The sequence below is a fragment of the Castor canadensis genome, chromosome 1 (genome assembly GCF_047511655.1).
Source record: "Castor canadensis chromosome 1, mCasCan1.hap1v2, whole genome shotgun sequence".
Taxonomy (NCBI): domain Eukaryota; kingdom Metazoa; phylum Chordata; class Mammalia; order Rodentia; family Castoridae; genus Castor; species Castor canadensis.
This window is the reverse complement of record NC_133386.1, coordinates 179,577,343-179,596,865: the sequence shown is the minus strand read 5'-3', so window position 1 is coordinate 179,596,865 and position 19,523 is coordinate 179,577,343. Positions and strand designations below refer to the sequence as shown.

Below are 19,523 nucleotides of genomic sequence, written 5' to 3'. Positions count from 1 at the left end.
AAACCAGAGGAGGAATCATTGACATGATAGCTGCTTGCTCAGAAGTACAGTGGTTTTGACTTGCAATTGGTATCTGAAATGACTGTCTTATGAGACTGAGTCTTTTAACCATGAATTGTTGAACTATGTGGACCAGACTTAGCTGAGCTGCACAACTCCACTGAGCAGAGCAAAGAAGAACAGGATCATTGTGAGGGGGTAGTGGAACCATGGAGAACAGTGCCAGGTCATGCTAGTTGAATGGTGTTTAAACTCCTGAATGGCAGAGACTATATAATGATGAAGGATAGGTTCCACATGTATAAAAGGTCCTCATTCTGGAAACTGACATTCTTTATGAGGATTTTTCCAGCTTGTGGCTGAGGACACCTTTGTGGTCACCAATTTGGCTGGAGGGCCTCAACCACAAGTTTGATGTTGGGAGATATTATGCTAATCTGTCATCGCCTCAATCTACCTGGCTTCCGAGGTCAGAATCCTCTCAAAGGGCCCAATAATGAAAGGTTTGGCGTTCATGTCCCTGCCATGCCTGATGCTTATGACTAGAATATGAAGCAGAAGGTTCTCAAAGCCTGGAAACAAATGGGGGAGCAGCAAGAGCCACAGGAAGGGACCTATGTGATGCTGTCAGGCCCCAACTTTAAGACTGTGGCAGAATCTTTCCTGCTGCAGAAGCTGGGGGAAGATGCTATTGGCACAAGCATAGTACTAGGAGTTACAGTTGAACTACAATGTGGATTTTGAGTCTTGGGCTTCTCACTCAACTAACCATCCTCTGAAGGATATGAACAAGGTTGTCATAGATTATGAAAACCTGGAGAAGGCCAATCATGAGGACCTATTAAAGGCTGGGAAACAGGCAACATAGGATTTGGAACAGTCTGTCTCCATTCTATGACTAGCATTCTACTCCCTGACACTGCCACGTGACCAGCCCTGGAGCGAACTGGCTCATTCCTGATGGAGTTCAAGTAGTTACCACCTACTCTGGGCCCTTTACTGGGGGTAAGTGACTTTGCCCTGAGGTAGTAGAAGAAAGGAAGAAGATCCTTGTCCTTCACCTTTTCTACTTTCTCTCACTAGACCATTTTGGTACCAGGTCCTCTTGTTCATTCCTCTGGAAGAGCTGGAGCTGTGTCCTAAGACATCTGGGGATATCCCCATGATCTGATGTATGCCTTTGAACTTAGAACAGTAGCTTCTACTAGCTTTGTGAGATAACAGTCGCATGTTCCTGAAGGCTCAGTTCTGCTTCACCTAAAGTGCTGGAGACCAAACAAAGACTAGTCCAATACCTTGTGGACATCATATAAAGAGAGATGAAATGATTTCTCTAAAAAAAAAAAGAATTGAACTGTAGGACCCCCCCCCCGGTTGGTTTCTGAAGAGTTGATGAATTCATAAGTATGAGGGGAAATCCCCCACACGCTTGGTGTTTAAGTGTTATGAAGTAGGGTAAGATCAGAGTGGCATTTGTCTTTGACAGCTTTAGTGGACTAATAACCACTCAGGCTAAAGTACATCTCAGGGCTCTTGCCTTGGTCTAGAATGTTCTCTCCAACTAAAAATTTGTTTTTTTCTTATTCCTTCTTATTTTTCAGATGTCAGCTTAAAATTCACATTTCTAGAGAGGATAACTCCAACTGCTCAATCTAAAGTAGCTATGCAGGGGCTGGCAGAATGTCTCAAGTGACAGAGTGGCTGCCTAGCAAGCATGAGGTCCTGAGTTCAAACCCTAGTACCACCAAAAAAAAAGTAATTATACAGTTATTCTCTATTTTAATTTCCTATAGAACACTCATCGCTATGGTCTACATCTCAACCAACCATTCTCTGAAGGATACTGCAAGATCTTGGACCAGTTTTCCCTGATTACTCATTAAGTTCTGGGAATATACATGTATTTATTATATAACCTTCAGAAAGACAAGATGAAGATGGCAACTTAGCTACAAAAGTAATAATCATATCATGCATTTGAAGGTTAAACTATTTTACTTGTATACAAAAACTCGTCGTTTGATATACAGAGCTATGTATTTGAATAAATGATATATAAATGTTAGAATTTTATACAGTTTATTTAATATCACTATAATTAGCACTGCTTAGAAACTAACCTGCATTTTATGATACTACTTAGGTATGAAGAAGAGTAAAAACCTATTTTCTAAATTCTCATGCTATCCCAAATGATACATTTAAATTCTTGGGTCGTGTTATGTAATTCCCGATTTTGGTTTTGTTTTTCAGATGGGATCTCCCTATGCTAAACAAGGCTGGTCTCAAACTCATGGGTTTCAGTGATCCTACTGCCTGAGTAGCTGGGTCTACAAGTGGATGCCACCAAGCCCAGCTCCCTATTTTATTTTTTAAAAGTAGATGTTCTTGCTGGATGCTGGTGGCTCACATCTGTAATCCTAGCTACTTAGGAGACAGAGATCAGGAGGATTGTAGTTCAAAGTCAACCCTGACCAAATAGTTTTTGACACCCTATCTCAAAAAAACATATCACCAAAAAAAGGCTGGCAGAGCAGCTCAAGCCATAAGAGTGCCTGCCTAGCAAGAAGTGTGAGGCCCTGAGTTCAAACCTTACAGAAGATTTTATTGCTGATGCTGATTCTTTTTCTGATAATCTATGTATTATGTGTTAAATTTTCTTCCACACTCAATGTACTTACAAAGTCCTGTTGCTTATATTGGTTTATTAGTTTTCAGTATCTCTTCCTGGTAAAGGAAACTAGTCTATCCATGTTTTTCCCTACTTTTGAAATAGTTTATATCAGTGTAATCATAATTTTAGATCATCCTCTAGACAAACACAAGTTAGATGAGTTGAGCATTTTCTGAAAGTATCTCTTGCTTACACAGAGCCTCCTGGCTCTTCAAGGCACTGATGACTTACCTTCTGCAGGCCTTCATGAATGAGGTGACCTATGTCATCGATGCTCCTTCCTAACCGTTTAGATAAATATGTGAAGACTGGATCTTCTTTAGGCAACAGAGGTGCAGAAAGATTAACTCTCTCTTGTACACCCTAAAGAAAAGGAGAAAAAAAAAAGTTGAAAAACATAGTAAAAGGAACTCAGCATCTATAGCTTTTATTTTGAAGGAATTTTAAATGGACTGGGACATGGCTCAGGTGATAGAGCACTTGCCTAGCAAGCATAAGGTCCTGAGTTCAAACCCAGTGCCACCAAAACAAAAACCTTGAAGGAATTTTAAGGCAGGATATGTTTGTGTAATTAAAAAGCTGTTTGGGAGGAGAGAAGAAAAATAGCTCAAGTGAAAGGGAAAAAAAGGTTTCTTTCCTTTTTTTTTTAACCCAGGGCCTTGCATTTGCTAGGAAGGCTCTCTACCACTTGAGCTATACCCCAGGTATTTTTCGAACAAGTTCTAGCATTTATGTCTGGGCCAAGTTTGGACCAAGATTCTCCTATTTATGTTTTCCCCCTTGCTGGGATGGCAGGCACATATGAGCATACCTAGCTTTTTTAGGTTGAGATGGGGTCTCATGAACTTTTTTTTGCTTAGCTAGCCTTATTCTCCCAATCTTAGTCTCCTAAGTAGTTAGGATTATAGGTGTGAGACATCATGCCTGGCTGAAAAAAAGTTTTTATAAGCAATAAACAAAACAAAGGAAGAAAGAAAGAAAATACCCTGAAGTTATCTACTTACTCGCAAGTGCTGAAAAGCATGTATGCTATATGGAAGTTCTAGAATTTGAGTACAATCAGGTTGCTCAGGGTCTGGAGGGACAGGAGATTCTGTGTCTATGTAATCTTCAGGGCTAAAATCAAGAAGTGAGATGCAATGAATGAGTTAAAGATGCTGACAAACAGTATTTTAAGAAATGTCAAATGTCCCCCATATTCTCATGGCACCTCCACTTTACAACCAATATTAATCAACACTCATACTTTTCACAGGAGCAAAATATCTGGGAAATTCAAAGCAAAGGGAAAAGTCAAGAATTAGAGAAAAAATGGGAGTAAGTCACAGAATGTTATAATAGATTTTCAAAAAATAAATACAGTAGAACTGTTAAATTCTTTCCAGAAAGGTTAAACCAATTTATACTTTCACTGAACACTTCTCTACATTTTTACCAGTTATTGAGTTTTAAATACTTCTTTTTCTAATGTGATAGATGAAAACTAAATGTTTTAGTTTAAAATACTTATTTGATCATTTCTGAGAAGTACTTTTCTATATGTTTATCGGCCACTTGCATTTTAGCATTTTTTTTACTATAAATCGTTCAATTTTCCACTGTAGTATTACTACTTTTAATTAAATTGCAAGAATTCTACATGTATTTTGAACTTCCAAATTTCAATAAACTCATCTGACTGAAGCTTACTCTTATTACAGAACTCATTTCTCACTGATTTGAGAAAGGTACATTTGGAAAACGTTTTACTTCTGGAAAGAGAATCACTTACCTGATGTCTTTGCTCTCCAAAGTTATGTATGTGCCATCATACAAATCCAGGTCCCCTAAGGGCACCTTAGCTTTGATGCAGTCTGGATCTTCTTTATTATGCCTCTGTTCCAGTCCAGTGTCTCTGTCCTCATTCTCCTCTATGTGAATTTTTTGAGCGACTAGTTGCTTCTGTTGAGAAAAAAAATAAACAGAATGGATTCTTCTAATATTTCAGCCTAGGTACCATTGAAGAGAAAGGAGAACCTGCACATCCATGTTTATTGCGGCACTATTCACAATAGCCAAGTTATGGAAACAGCCAAGATGCCCCACCACTGAAGAATGGATTAAGAAAATGTGGTATCTATACACAATGGAATTTTATGCAGCCATGAAGAAGAACGAAATGTTATCATTCACTGGTAAATGGATGGAATTGGAGAACATCATTCTGAGTGAGGTTAGCCTGGCCCAAAAGACCAAAAATCGTATGTTCTCCCTCATATGTGGACATTAGATCAAGGGCAAACACAACAAGGGGATTGGACTTTGAGCACATGATAAAAGCGAGAGCACACAAGGAAGGGGTGAGGATAGGTAAGACACCTAAAAAATTAGCTAGCATTTGTTGCCCTTAACACAGAGAAACTAAAGCAGATACCTTAAAAGCAACTGAGGCCAATAGGAAAAGGGGACCAGGAACTACAGAAAAGGTTAGATCAAAAAGAATTAACCTAGAAGGTAACACCCACACACAGGAAATCAATGTGAGTCAACTCCCTGTATAGCTATCCTTATCTCAACCAGCAAAAACCCTTGTTCCTTCCTATTATTGCTTATACTCTCTCTACAACAAAATTAGAGATAAGGGCAAAATAGTTTCTGCTGGGTATTGAGTGGGGGGTGCGGGAGGGGGTGGAGTGGGTGGTAAGGGAGGGGGAGGGGGCAGGGGGGAGAAATGAACCAAGCCTTGTATGCACATATGAATAATAAAAGAAAAATGAAAAAAAAAAAAAAGCAGAGACCCTATCAAAAATAACTAAAGCATAAAAGACTGGAGGTGTGGCTCAACTAGTAGAGTGCTTGCCTAGCAAGTGTGAGGCCCTGTTTCAATTCCCAGTACCACCAAAACAAGAGAAAACAAACCAAAAAGGTCATCCTTCAGTGAAACTGGCACTTCTTTTCTGCAAAGTACAGGAGACTGAAGAATTAAATAACTCCTTGTTCAGTTTAAAAAAAAAAAAAAGAGAAAGGAGAATTTAATGAGAAATGAAGAAGTCATAGAATTCTCTATAAAGGCAGATGAGAATTCTGAAAATGCCCTTGGTTAATCTTGGTTAGCATACATAAGTCTCTCTAAAAGTGTCCATACACAGAACTGGTATTCTATTACTCCCTGAAAGTATTACTTTAGTAATATGTATCTACAATCCATGATTTTTAAAATTTTATATAAATGGTATTACACTGATATATTACTTGACAACTTCCTTTTCAGCTCAGTATTGTTCTTGAGATTTATCTACATCAGTCATTATTGCTCTAAATTTTTCATGTTAATGTATAATGTATGTATAAAAATCTGTCCATTTTCTTATAAACATTTGTGTTGCTTAAAAATTTTTTTTTTCTATTAAAATGTGATAAAATTTTATAAATATCTCCTTATACAAGTACAAAAGTTCTAGCAGGGGTAGAAATATGTGCTTACATAGGATATACATTTCAATTTTATTTAGACATTATCAATCTATTCTTCATAGTGGCTATCACAATTAGAATTTCACCAGCAGACCACAAAACCCATATCCCTACAATCTTGTAAACATTTGGCTTTCTAATACTTTAAATGTATGCTACTCTGATGGGTATGAAATATTATCTTGTTATAGTTACTGTGGGAGACCATGTTAATATGATAATTTATTTCTATTCACTAATATCCTTTTAAAAATAATTATGCATCACTGTTTTGTTGGACTCAGGCTTAGGCAATATGACTTGCTTTGCTCAATTTAACATAAGAAATTCCATGTGGTTCTTTCATAGGGAAGCTTTTTGAGAGTTGGTGTGTGTTTCACTCCAGCTATTGAGAATGGCGATACACTGGTTGCAGTTGACCTGGCTTACATATCTGTGACATGATATAGAGCCCTGACAGGGCCCCAAATGGTCATTTAGCATGACTTTAATGTCTTAAGCCACAATTAAATCTTAATTTTATTAAGATTTTTGGTTTATCACTATAGGGGACAGATCTTCTATCTATTTCCAATGACTCCTTCCCACCCAATCCTTTTCCAATAGGTATGCTACCTGGCCCTTCTGACTTCAAGCTTGGCCATATGATTTTCACTGGTTGAGGGAATGTGAATAAAGACCTAACTTCTCAGTTGAAACTTAGAGCAGGTTTACATTGTTTGGTTATCCCTCCTTGAACTTCTACCTTCCTTAGGGAGAACAGCACTAAGATTTCTGAGGCTAGATTTTTGTTGTCTATCTCTTAGTTGTACCATTCAGCAGGACTTGAGTAAGAATTCAGTCTTGACAATCTGAGTTTTAGTGAGTATTTACTGTGATTGGTGCTCTACTTGGATTCACTTCAACTGTGTTATTTTAGGTTTTATGCTCACTGTTCATCTTTGTATTTTTTTGCTCTTCCTGCCTGGCATGTTTGATAACACTTTCTATGTTCCTCCTTCTGTATTGTTGCTTTAAATTTCTATTATTGTAGTGCTTGCCCCTACATTTTATTTTGATTAAGTTTTTATTAGTAAATATGAAAGAAAAGTATGTTTCTGAAAGACAAGAATTTAAAAGAAAAATAAACTACTGCCAGGCACTCGTGGCTCATGCCTATAATCCTAGCTACTTAGGAGGCAGAGATAGGAGGACTGGGGTTTGAAGCCAACCCTGGTAAATAATTCAAGAGACTCTAGCTTAAAAAAGTTTATCACAAAAAAGGGTTGGCGGAGTAGCTCAAATATAAGTATTTGCCTAGCAAGCATGAGGCCCTGAGTTCAGACCCCAGTGCCACCAAAAATAAATAAATAAAAATAAATAAAACTACATCATTGTCACATGTAAAAATAGCAATTTCTTACTATCGAATCTAGTCCATGTTCAACTTCCGAATTATTTCTTTACTCTTTTTAAAATAGTTTGGAGATTAAGGTCATAGCTCAAGTGGAAGAGTGCCTATCTAGCAAGCATGAAGCCCTGAGTTCAAACATAGTAAACCCCACTGCCACCAAAACAAAACAAAACAAAACAAAATAAAAACATTAAAATAGCTTGCTTGACTCTGAATCCAATGAAATCCATTAGTACTACAATTGCTTGATTTGTCTAACTCTATTTACACCTTTGGTTACCCCTCTATTTTCTCTCTCCCCACTTGCAATTAATATGTTAAAGAGATTAGGTGGCTTGTCCTGTAAAGTTTGTTGTTCTACAGGAATTTGCTGACTATGTCTCCAAGGTTCATTTAACATGTTCCTTGGTCCTTGAATATTTCTTGAATATTGACGGCAGAATTCAGGGTAAAAATCTTTTTTTGCGTCACAGATTTCTTTGACAGTCTGATGAAGACCTCTTCTCAGAATAACCTTCATTTTTTATTAGGACTGAGGTTTGAACTCAGGGCTTCATGGTTGGAAAGCAGGCACTCTACCATTAGAGCCACGCCTCCAGTACAAAAAAATCTTTTAAATAAATAAAAAGACACAGGAAGACAAAGGAAACCAATCATAATGAAAAACAATTTATATTATAGTTTGATTAGACTTAAATTTTTTGGCAACTACTTAAAAGATGGTTTTTAATACTTTGGCCAATAAATTTTCTAAAAGGATTAAAATTTATTTATCTATTTTTATCTTGTCCTGAATATGACAAAACAATCTAACATGCTTTAATCATGGATCATGCCCCAGCCATACTGTGTATTGTTAATTTTATCTAGCATTACTTTTTAGAACTAATTAATTAATTAATTAATTAATTTTAGCAACTTTCTTTTCAGGGTTTTAAATTCACAATTATGCATCTTATGTACTTCCTTCCCCTAGGTTTATTTTTTTCTTACAGAAGTACATTCTCAATGTTTTTGTTCAAGTGAGTGTCTATGGTTAACAAACTATCTTTGTATATCAGAAAACATATTTACTTTGTCCTCAATCTTTAATGACAGTTTAAAAGAACAGAAACTTCTAGTTTGACTTCCTCTTAGAACTTTAAGGCTATCCTTCCCTTGTCTTGGGGTGTCCAGTGCTCTAGTGATCGCTGTTTTATCTAGTCTCACTGCTTTAAGTCTGTCAATGACTAACAAGTTACATGTTCAGTGCAGACCTTTCCCCTTGAGTCCACACCTGAAGAACCAATTCCCTCATTGATATCTATAGCTAGATATCTAATAGGCATCTCAAACGTAACGAATCAAAGCCAAACTCCTCCCAAGTCTTGCACCTCCTTCAGTCTTCTCTATTTCCACACACAAAAAAATTTATCCCTCTGGTATTCCTTCACTCTCTCTTTCTTTTTAGCCATTCCCTATGTCTAGTAGTTTTGTAACTGCTGCCAGGTTCTACCCAGTTTCCAAGTCTAGAATCAGACTGCAAAATTTATCCCAAAGTAATATTCTACCTGAAATGATATTGAGTATGCAATTACTGAACTACTGGATGGTTTGGTTCCTTTTACAATCATCAGGTTTTTCTTTGTCTTTCTGCTATTTTCCTTCCCAGACTCTTTGTATGAGCAGAATGGTTCCACCCTAGTTTTTAAGCAGTAAGTCTGGTTCTGTTCTTTCATCTTACTTGGAATACAGTCAGTCTCTTTAACTCCACAAACCTGAAATATCAGATACCATAGCTTGTTTCTGGCCCTGGAGTTCAGCAGGTCTGTCTATAGCATCAGCCACATTCCTAATTTAGTTTCTACTCATGTCTGCTTCATAGAGATGCTTATATTATTTTTAACCATGGCTATGTTTAATTTTGGTAATTTTTAAAATTTTACCTGTCATTCCTGTGAATATGAAATAATAAGAGAAGAATAAACTTCTACACTAAATTTAAAAAAAACTAAAAATTGGTAGAATCAAAATTTTTCATTAGTGAATGGCACATTCCCCTACATATCCTCTAATTTAAATCTTCTTCTGTTACTTAGTACTATGTTACTAAGAGATAGCAATAAACATATATACTATTTTCTGAACCACTGCATCTTTTTGAATACTATGTTTAAATGAAAACAGATGTTTCCAAACATGAAACCCTATAAATATTCCTATTGTCTTATTCCTAGTGTGAATTTAAGAAACCAACATTTCCAAATTTATAAATGATAAAACTAGTAGGATGAAGGTCAGAAACTATTATATATATAATATTACTATAGTAATATTCTAAACATAATTTTAATATTCTAAAAATACTACTGTACCTATACAAAGCTGGTAACATGTGGTAAAAGCTATTCCCTCTTAATTCACAGAAATTAAAAAATACGTATTTTTAGCTATTTGTAGACATACTATATTAATAAACGTACCAGCCTGAATTCATATAAGTGGAGGTTAGAACTTTCGTGTAACTAGAAAATGAATTACTGATGTGGTTTAACAGGTATGCTGGCTTTTAAGTTAAGAAATTCGCTTTTTCCTCTGGTTCTGTCATATCTTGCTTTGTGAACTCAAACAGTTAGCTATCTTTAGGTCTAACTGTTTCCTTGTTCCCAAAATGATGATACTGATGATTTAGTCCAGCTCTAAAGCACTCTGATTCTATTCCTTTTCATTCTACTCTTATTATTCCTATTTATTCACAGTTTTCTAACTCTCATTTGGCAATTTGGTTTATTTTTCTACAACTTTTGGTTTCCTTAAAATTTGGATTCAATTTGCATTGTAACTTTTAAGGAGAGATTTTATGGGAAAAATCTAATAATTTATTAAGCAAAAACAGTTTACAGAAATCAATGATAAAGGCAAAACTAATGCTTGATTTGTTTCTTAAAAGTCAGATTTTATTGCACTTACAATTTCAAGCTTTCAAGGTACAAAGTGATTAAGGCTTTTCACCTCAACCATGAGAACACACCATGGCAATACCCTAGTTTTTAACTACTTGGAAATGAATGAAAACTACAATTGTTTTGGGATGGTACTAGGATTTGAACTCAAGGCTAGGCATGTACTGCACAGCTTGAGCCACATCTCCAGCCCCTTTTGCTCTAGTTATTTTGGAGGTAAGGTTTCGTTTTATGTCTAGGTTGGCCTGGAATGTGATCTTTCTATTTATGCTTTGTAGCAGGCAACTACACCCAGCTTTTTTCTGTTGAGATGGAATCTTGAAAACCTTTTTGCCTGCAATCCTATCTGCAATCCTTAATCTGCAATCCTATCAATCTCAACCTTGCAAGTAGCTAGGATTTCAGATGTGAGCCATCAGCATCTGGCTGAAAATTACAATTTTTAGGTTATTAAAACCTTTCTTCTTTGTCATATTTTACCCAAACTCTTCTAAGAATATCATCAGAGATTATATTCTCTTAATATTTGATGGAAAAAAGTACAGACACTTTGGTCAAGGATGAGTGAGTCAAGAGTCAGTTATATCTCTATAGAAGAAAAGTCTATTTTTCTTACTATTGCTGGAAAGATAATTTTGATAAAGTAATTTTCTTCCTTAAAAAGCATAATCACAGTGGTGACACCTGTGATCCCATCTAGTTGGGAGGCTGGGGCAGAAGGATTGCAAGTTTGAGGCCAGCCTGGAAAACTTGGTGAGACCCTGTCTCAAAATAAAAAGTAAAAATGGCTGGGGACATAGCTCATTAGGAGAGTGCTTGCCTCATGCTGGCAGCCCTGAGTTCAATCCCCAAGACTAAAGGGTGGGGGTGGGGGTGGGGGCGAGGGTTAGGGGGAAGCAGGATTTAAAGATAACATTCTTGCAAAAGTCGTAAAAATTGGGTGTAAGAAATAATATGCTTGCCAGGTGCCAGCAGATTATGCCTATAATCCTAGCTATTTAGGAAGCAGAGATTGGGAGGATCACAGTTCAACCAAACATTTCTTCCCACCTTGAAAATACCCAACACAAAAAAGGCCTGGTAGAATAGCTCAAGGGGTAGCATGCCTGTCTAGCCAGCGTGAGGCCCTGAGTTCAAACCCCAGCACCACCAAAGGAAAAAAAAAAGTTTCAGCTCTTCTTTGAACACAGTAGTAACTCCCAGGACATGTACCAAGTTTCCATTTCATGGGCCCAGTTGCCTTACCTCCAATTCTTTGAGGTAGTTAACGGTTGTTTCTTGCCTCATTAATATGACTAAGTCATGAGGATGCTTCAAGTTCATTGGTGAATCCACCTGCAAGCAAGTAAGTAAATAAAGCTCACATTTTATTAATGTCTGTTTGGATTAATAGTCTCCTTTACTATAATCTAAGTTGTTCAATTACCACTGTAATTAGTGTTAGTTGCCCAGCAAAACTCAAGAGGTATTTCAACAATGGTCTCATGTAGGACTGGGCGTGTAGCATAGTGGTAGAGCATGTGTTTAGTGTGCACAAGGCCTGGAGTTCAATTCTCAATAGCAAAAAAGAAAAAAAAAATCACATATACATTTTAGCAAAAGGAATAAGAAATTTTACAGCTATTCCTTGAATTCCAACTTGAAATAGTAAGCATATGAAGTTCTCACTTGACAGATCACATAAGAAATATTCAAGAAGAGAAGTATTTGACAATGAATGGTAAAGTAATTTCCTTAAAGGATGTTCATGCCTGTAATGACAAAAAGGAGACTGTCTTGTTTTGACAGCACATTCCATACCTGAATAGGTCTGGAAGCAATAAAAGGAAAATATTAAAAGCACCTACTTTTGAAGGCTATTTGTAGAAGTCATAACTCAAAGATAAAATAACCTTGAGGTTTACTACCTACAGGTCATGATGTGGATCAATAGACCAAGTAAGTGACTGTGTTGTTGAAGATGTAGGAAAAATGAACCCTCATGTACTGTTAATAGGCTTATAAATTTGTTCTCATTTTTTGGAGGGTTGTTTGACAACATACATGAAAACGTTAAAAATACATAATCTTTTGCTTAGCAAAACAAACTCAAGGAATCTAGCTTAAGTATTAAAGAATTTTACATAGGAAACCAAAGTTTGTTCATCCTTGTCCAGACATCGAGAGACAGCTATTTAGTACTTGACTCCATCAGTATTTTTAAGCAATTTTCTTAGGAAAAATACTGGAAAAGCAGAAATCAATATGGGAATAAGATACTTCTATTTCAAAATACCTAACCATTCTGTTTACCTAATATTTGAAAAACCACAAAAAAGCCAAAAGAATGAGACAGATGAAGATTTAGAGACTTAATTTTAAACAGCTTTAGTGTACATCATTACTTCTATTTTATTTTTTAATTATATTATTGTTGTACTGGGGATATATTGTGATATTTACAAGTTATTACAATATATCCTAGTTGAATTCACTCCCTCCAGATTATTTAAATTTAAGACAATATCATGGAAAACATTAAAGCCTCCAAAGTGCTGAGTACTGGTGGTTCATGCCTGTAATCCCACCTATTTCGGAGGCTGAGATTGGGAGGATTAAGGTTTGAGGCTCAAACAGTAGAGTGTTTGCAAGGGTAAAGCCCTGAGTTCAAATCCCAGTCCCACCAAAAACAAAACAACAACAAAAAACAACCAAAACAAAAGTGCCTATCTTGCTTCCTTCCCCACGTGGGAAGCTCCAGTCAGTGGATCCCTTTCTCTTGGCCATGATGATTATTTCTGAGATGGGATTAATCAAGTAAGGCAGATGGCACTAACATGACTCTAATCCAGAATTTCTGCTTGAGTTATTGGGAACTAGCTATTTTATAACCACAGGAGGCCTGAGAATGGGGTTAAAGAAGCAGAGAAAGAGAAAAACCTATCCTTGTTATACTGTTTATACACTGGACCAAATCTTACCTGTAGCACTAGGTAACATTCTAATGAAAACTTTGTAATTTAGAAAGTATTGATGCTATTTCTAAACTTCTGCCTAACTTTTAAAGGCCCTCTGCTAGGGTATCATTTTATCCTTGTGAGTCTCTTAAAGAGTGTTTGTGCCTTTACACATATTGCTGCTTCTTCCTGGAATATACTTCTATCTCTATGCTTTCCTTAAAGGTCAAATGACTTGACTCAAATGATAATTCTTTTGTGAAGCCACCTGTTCTTGAACTCCCATAGTACTTTATACACACTTACATAACAGCATTTGTATACTCTTTAACTTTTTAAAGTTTTAATGGTATTCATCTGAGTATATGAAAGCAACAGGGAAACTCACTCTTCTCCCAGTAGCAGTCTAAAATTACCCTATGTCTGACTCTCCAATAAAATGCTTACATAGTCCTCTTTTTACCCTCCATATTGCTTTTGGGCACATGTTAAGCACTCAAAACACTGATTGTTTGATGACAATGACTGACTTCACCACATCTGTTAGCTCTTCCATCTCCATCTCCTAAGGCACTGCTAACTACCTGGAAACAAGGTGAAGGAGTTAAGCCACCAGGGATCTGAATCAAAATATGTCCTTGACAATATGGCCTATGACTAGTTGAATGACTTGAAGCAAATCACCTTCCCTGCTTGGTCTTCTGCTTCTTCATGTATAAGTTGAAGAGACTCAATCAAATGAATTCTAAAGTTCTTTTCATTTTCAAATCCTACCCCTATAAAAGATTTGAGACTATCATAAAAGTATCACATTTTATTAGCCTGACCTACACCTTTGAAGTAATCATATTTCAAATGAATAAATTATTATTCTTTCAATTTGCCATACAAATTCTTACTTGCTCTGGACAAGGATGCAGTTAAAAGCTTGTTTTAAACTGTCAATTTGTCAAATCGAACCAAGGCTCCAATCAGCAGTGGCTATTTCTGAGCATTTAAGTTGTTCATTATATCACAGGAAGTTAGCTCTCTGTCCTTACGGCTCTTAATTTTAACAAGGTTCAAGTTAGATTTTTTTTTCTGATTGTAAGATAAATGTGTTACTATAAATACAAGTAATACAGACCATATCAAGAGGAAAGTAAAAATTACTTGAAATCTCACTGTCAGAGAAATCTGTTGTTAGATATATACATATATAATACTGGGACACGTTCTATTCACACACAACTAGGATAAATTTTTTTTTACAAAAATTGGAACTTAGTATGTCTACTATACTATATCCTTCCCTTCTCTACTCCTCTCTACATGCCATCAGATTTTACTCCCAGTAAACACAGAGTAACATTATTATTTTTGTAGTTGATGTTTTATTTTGAGATTATAGCTCAGACTGACCTGAAACTTACTATATAGCTCAGGCTGGCCTTGAACTGATGAACCTCCTGTCTCAGCCTCTTGAGTGATGGAATTTTAGGTGTGTGCCACCATGGCTAATAGTAAAATTATTCATCCAGATTCTGACTAACTAAAATTTAGGGTTTTAGTTATTCTCTTTTTAAAAACAATAGTGTGATGGATATACTTTCACCTAAATTTTCTGGACAGCTGTCTTGATTATTTCCTTCTTTTTAAAAGAGGAACGCACATTTAATTTATGGTTTTTGGTAGCTTTTCTCCAGAACAGTAGAATCAATTTAAATTCATATCAACAGTGACTGAGTTTCTATAAACCTTTAGGAACACAGGAATAAGAGTGAATACATTTTAGTCTCTTTGCTGACCTCAGATGCTGTTTATAAAAACATCTTTCTTACTGCCTCTCTTTAAATCTGACAGTTTATATACCATATCTTATGAACGTGGTTTCTAGTTGATAAGCCTCTAGATGACTATTCTCCTTCTATTTATTTGTGTTTTCTAACTTTTTAATATTAAACAAATATTACTTAAATGTATAATCTGGTTTTTTTTATTAAAGTTCTAGCTACAAGTCATGTTGTAAACACGAAACATGTTTTATTTTATTTTAAATAAACTGAAATGACAAGTATAAGCTTAAGTCTAAGGAACGAACTTATTTATTTCCTTCATATATTCATAAAAGAAAAAGTTCCTCTCACAGATGTGGACCCAAGGGAGATCCCTAGAACTTTTTTTTTCCCTCACCTTTTTCTCCCCATATTTTCACCCTTATCTCAAATCTAATTCACTGCTATTGTCAAGCAACTGCCCAAGGAACCTTCCCATTTGTGACCCCTGCCAGATTATAATAGGGGCAAGAAAGAGGAGTTTTACCAGGAAGGATGAGGGAGGAAGACAGTCTACTGCCAACACCTTTTACGCAATTTTCCTTTCAGGTTTAACCACCATGGTCTTGTACCTGCTTCCAGGTTTAGAGAAGTAAGGATGAAAATGCCAGTCCAGCCTTGGTTTTTAAGAGGAACTTCATGGGCTCCTGGGTATAATAATTGTTAAAACTTTAATGTGTACTATAAACATATTTCACTAGAAATATTTAATTGTATGAGATCAGCAAAACACTATTATTATAAACTGAAAAGATGTAGAACTCTTTTTTCTTAAAAATAACTATTTGGCTACAACTTTTTGCTGCTTCAGTACTTGTACAGTATTTTAATGAGAAATTTAAAACTAGTGTCACGTCTTATGGAATAACAAGACATCAAAACTGAAAACAAATTTTAAATAAAAACACTAGATCCTGACCATCAAATGAATTTTATGGCCTCATATTCCTGTATCCTAAAGTTTATTCTCAGCTAGATTTTACCTTTTTTGCTTTCACAGTTCCTGGAAGACAAAATGCTTAAATTTTCACAAAATACAGATATGTGAAGTACACTGTATAGCTTTTAGATTTGAACATCTACAGTGTTTCAACAAATTTTATGAGAACATTCATGTCAAACAATCACCATCTTCCTAATTGAAAAGTGAGATAATTACCATTTTCAACACAAACAAATGAATAACTTCTTATAAAACTGCTATCAGTCTACATTTTCTGAGTTATGTCACCAGGAAATACACAAATAACATGCTGAATAAAACAGACAATTTTCAATTTTATAAGGAAACAAAATGATAATGTTGGATCAGATCATAAGAATCATGGCTTCTTTCTTGTTTATTTCAAGATATTCTTATATTACAGAAACAATGTAGCTGTTTTATATGTAACTCAGAAGGGACTCTTAATTTAAGCAGCAATTATTTACTGAACACAACCACAGGTGGAAAAAGGGCCTAACAAAGATTTCCATGTCTTAATTCCTACACTTCTGAATACATTATGTTAAACAGCAAAAGGGAACTAAGATATCAACCAGATTAAGACTGCTAATCAGACTGCCTTAACTAAGATACAGAGCATAGTTGTGGTATGACTCAAGAGTGCCTATCTAGCAACTGTGTGGCCCTGAGTTCAACAAACCCCTGCACCAGGAAAAAAAAACAATGTATGCAGAGAGAACATAGCTTGGATTATCAGGTAGGTACAGTGTAACCACAGGGTCCTTCCTTATGTGAGAAACAGGGAGTGAAAGAGAGAGATGAGTAAGAAAGAATGGTCAGAGGGAGAGAGGTGGTAGTTGCTGGGGTGGATTGTTTTTGGTTTGGTTTGTTTTCTTGGTGGGACTGGGGTTTGATTTCAGGGCTTCATGCTTATGAAGCAGGCATGTACTGTTTGAGTCATGCCTCTAGTCTTTTGCTCCATTTTCTTTGGAGAAGGGGCCTTGCAAACTATTTGCCCTGACTGGCCTTGAACCTCGATCCTCCCGATCTCAGCCTCCCAAGTAGCTAGGATTACAGGCATGAACTACTGGCACCTGGCTGTTGCTGGTTTTGAAGATTCAATGAAAGGGGCCCAAATGCCAAGGAATATGGGCAGCCTCCAGCTAGCAGAAAAAGTAAAGAAATGGACTCTCTCCTGGAGCCTACAGAAAGGTACATAGTGCTACTATCCTCTTCACTGCAGTCCAGTAAGATGTGGGTTGACTTCTAACCTACATAAGTGTAAGAATAAATTTTGGTTGTTTTAAGGCATTAAATTTGTGGTAATTTTTTACAACAGCAATAGAAAACTAATACAAGCATACACTAAATACCAGACATAATGCCAGGTGTGAGCTTGAAGATTCTTAGTCAAATGAGTTAGTAGTATATTTGAAAAGAGACACTAAAATGAGTGCCAGAAACTGAAACTCATCATTAGGTAGGTGATGGCAAACTCTATGGCCTGGGAACTGCTTTGCTATTTCATGCTAGAAATCGCAGCCCTAAAAGAGAGAACTGAACACAGTTCAACCTGATTATTCCTTGAAACAGTAGTATCCACTGGTGAGGGAAGAAATCAGTATGACTAATTTCCTTTACTACAATTCCAACAAGTGTGAAATATACATTAATGATAAAGGTTTAATTTTTCTATGAAAAGGGTTTTTTTTTAAGTTTTAAATGATATAATATTCTGCCCAATAAATATTCCTTTTTGTTCAGCCACCTGCCAACGGCTAAGGGCAGTAGATGGAGTAAGTGGTCTTTCACTAAAGTCAGACTGTGAAAAAAGGTTTTATATATCCCAATTACCATTGGACATGTACTCCTAACAATCCTTTAGGACAGTCTGGCAGTATCTAAGGGAATTAAATGTAACCCATCTGTTGAATCAGGTAATTCCTTTTCTAAGAACTCATCTTACATATATATTTATAGATGCATAAAGATATATACACATACATATATGATATAAATATGAACATGTTCACTTACTACAGCATTGTTTGTGACAGTAAAAACCTCAAAAGAATCTAAATGTTTTTCACCAGCTAAGCACAGAAGACATCAGAATTCTCAGTCTTAAGAGGGAGGTAGCTTTTTATTTCTTACAAGGACAGATGTCTCTTATTTTTAAGCTACTAAAAGTTAGTCATCAGACAAAATGTTCCCAGTTGTTTGTTTAAAAAAGATATCTGTAAGTGTTTGCAAATACATAGAAACTTTTAGGAAGAATACAGAAAAAACATTCATTGTAATTATGATCAGGAACCATCTTACAACTCTTGTTCAGATTGTCTAGGCCTCTTATCTGTAACAGGGAGAATCAGTGAATTGGGTTGTCACATTTAAACACACTGTCCCTGCCCCAAACCACTAAAATGATGGTAGCCTTTCAGCAAGGTCATATGATACATGCCATAGAACAGGTATAAATATTGTTTGCTTGCATAAGCAAGCAATATTTCCTAAGTGTATACCATGTGTCAGGTACTGTTTTAGATACTAGGTTACTTCCTCAAGAAAGTTACTGCCTTCTTGAGGAAAGATAGGCAATAAAATATGTATATATTTTATATATATATATATATATATATATATATACATATATAATACACATTTGTATGTATATATAGAGAGAGGCATAGATATAGATATAAAATAATATAGTGTCAGCAGTAGGTGCTATGAAGAAAGCTAAAGCAGAGGAAGAGTACAGAGAGAAGGAAGGAGATGATGTTTTAGATAAAATGGTAAGAAAAGAGCTGACATGTGAACAGAGACCTGAAAGAAGAAAGGGGCTGAGTCATGATGGTATGTGCAGAGGAAGAAACAAGAGCAAAGGTTCAAAGGGAAAAATGAGCTTGGTGGTTTGAAGAATATCCCAAAGGCTGTTATGGTTGAAACACAGCACACCACATTAAGAAGGAAAGTAGCATCTGAAGCTACAGAGATGGCCAGGTCACAGATCTCTCAGGGCCTTATAGGCTGTAACAGAAATTCTAGATTTTAATCGTCAAGTGTGATGGGAAACCACTGAAGGTATTCTGATATTCTTTGTTTCACTCCTATCCCAAAAGGAATGAATGACAGAACCAGACAAAAATTGTTTTGGCTGCTTCTGGGGAGAATATACACTATAGGGCAAAAGTAGAAACAAGACCAGTTAGGAAGGTACAGCACAGAATCGGCAGAGAGATGGAGACAGTCTGGACTAGGGTTATAGAAGTAGAAAGACGTGGCTGGATTTGGGATACATTTTGGAAGTAAAGGTGACAGATTACTGTTAGGTTGGGCATGAAATGTGAGAGATAGAAGAGTCA

General features: G+C 36.1%; 1 protein-coding gene and 1 pseudogene across 7 annotated transcripts in view; one reads left to right on the top strand and one right to left on the bottom strand.

Annotated features, from left to right (window-relative positions):
- Ttc17 (tetratricopeptide repeat domain 17) overlaps positions 1–19,523 on the bottom strand; it is a 123,470-nt gene that overhangs the window by 95,952 nt on the left and 7,995 nt on the right. For 5 of the 7 annotated variants that reach the window (XM_020162345.2, XM_020162347.2, XM_020162349.2 and 2 more), the window contains exons 2-5: positions 11,708–11,797; positions 4,446–4,615; positions 3,679–3,790; positions 2,906–3,037 (exon numbers count right to left, since the gene is read on the bottom strand). In XM_020162345.2, coding sequence (XP_020017934.1) covers positions 2,906–3,037; positions 3,679–3,790; positions 4,446–4,615; positions 11,708–11,797 — 504 coding nt within the window. The remainder of the gene's footprint in view (positions 1–2,905; positions 3,038–3,678; positions 3,791–4,445; positions 4,616–11,707; positions 11,798–19,523) is intronic. The other 2 variants (XM_074044639.1, XM_074044640.1) reach the window with 1 other exon arrangement.
- On the top strand, positions 223–898 carry LOC109685492 (purine nucleoside phosphorylase pseudogene; annotated as a pseudogene).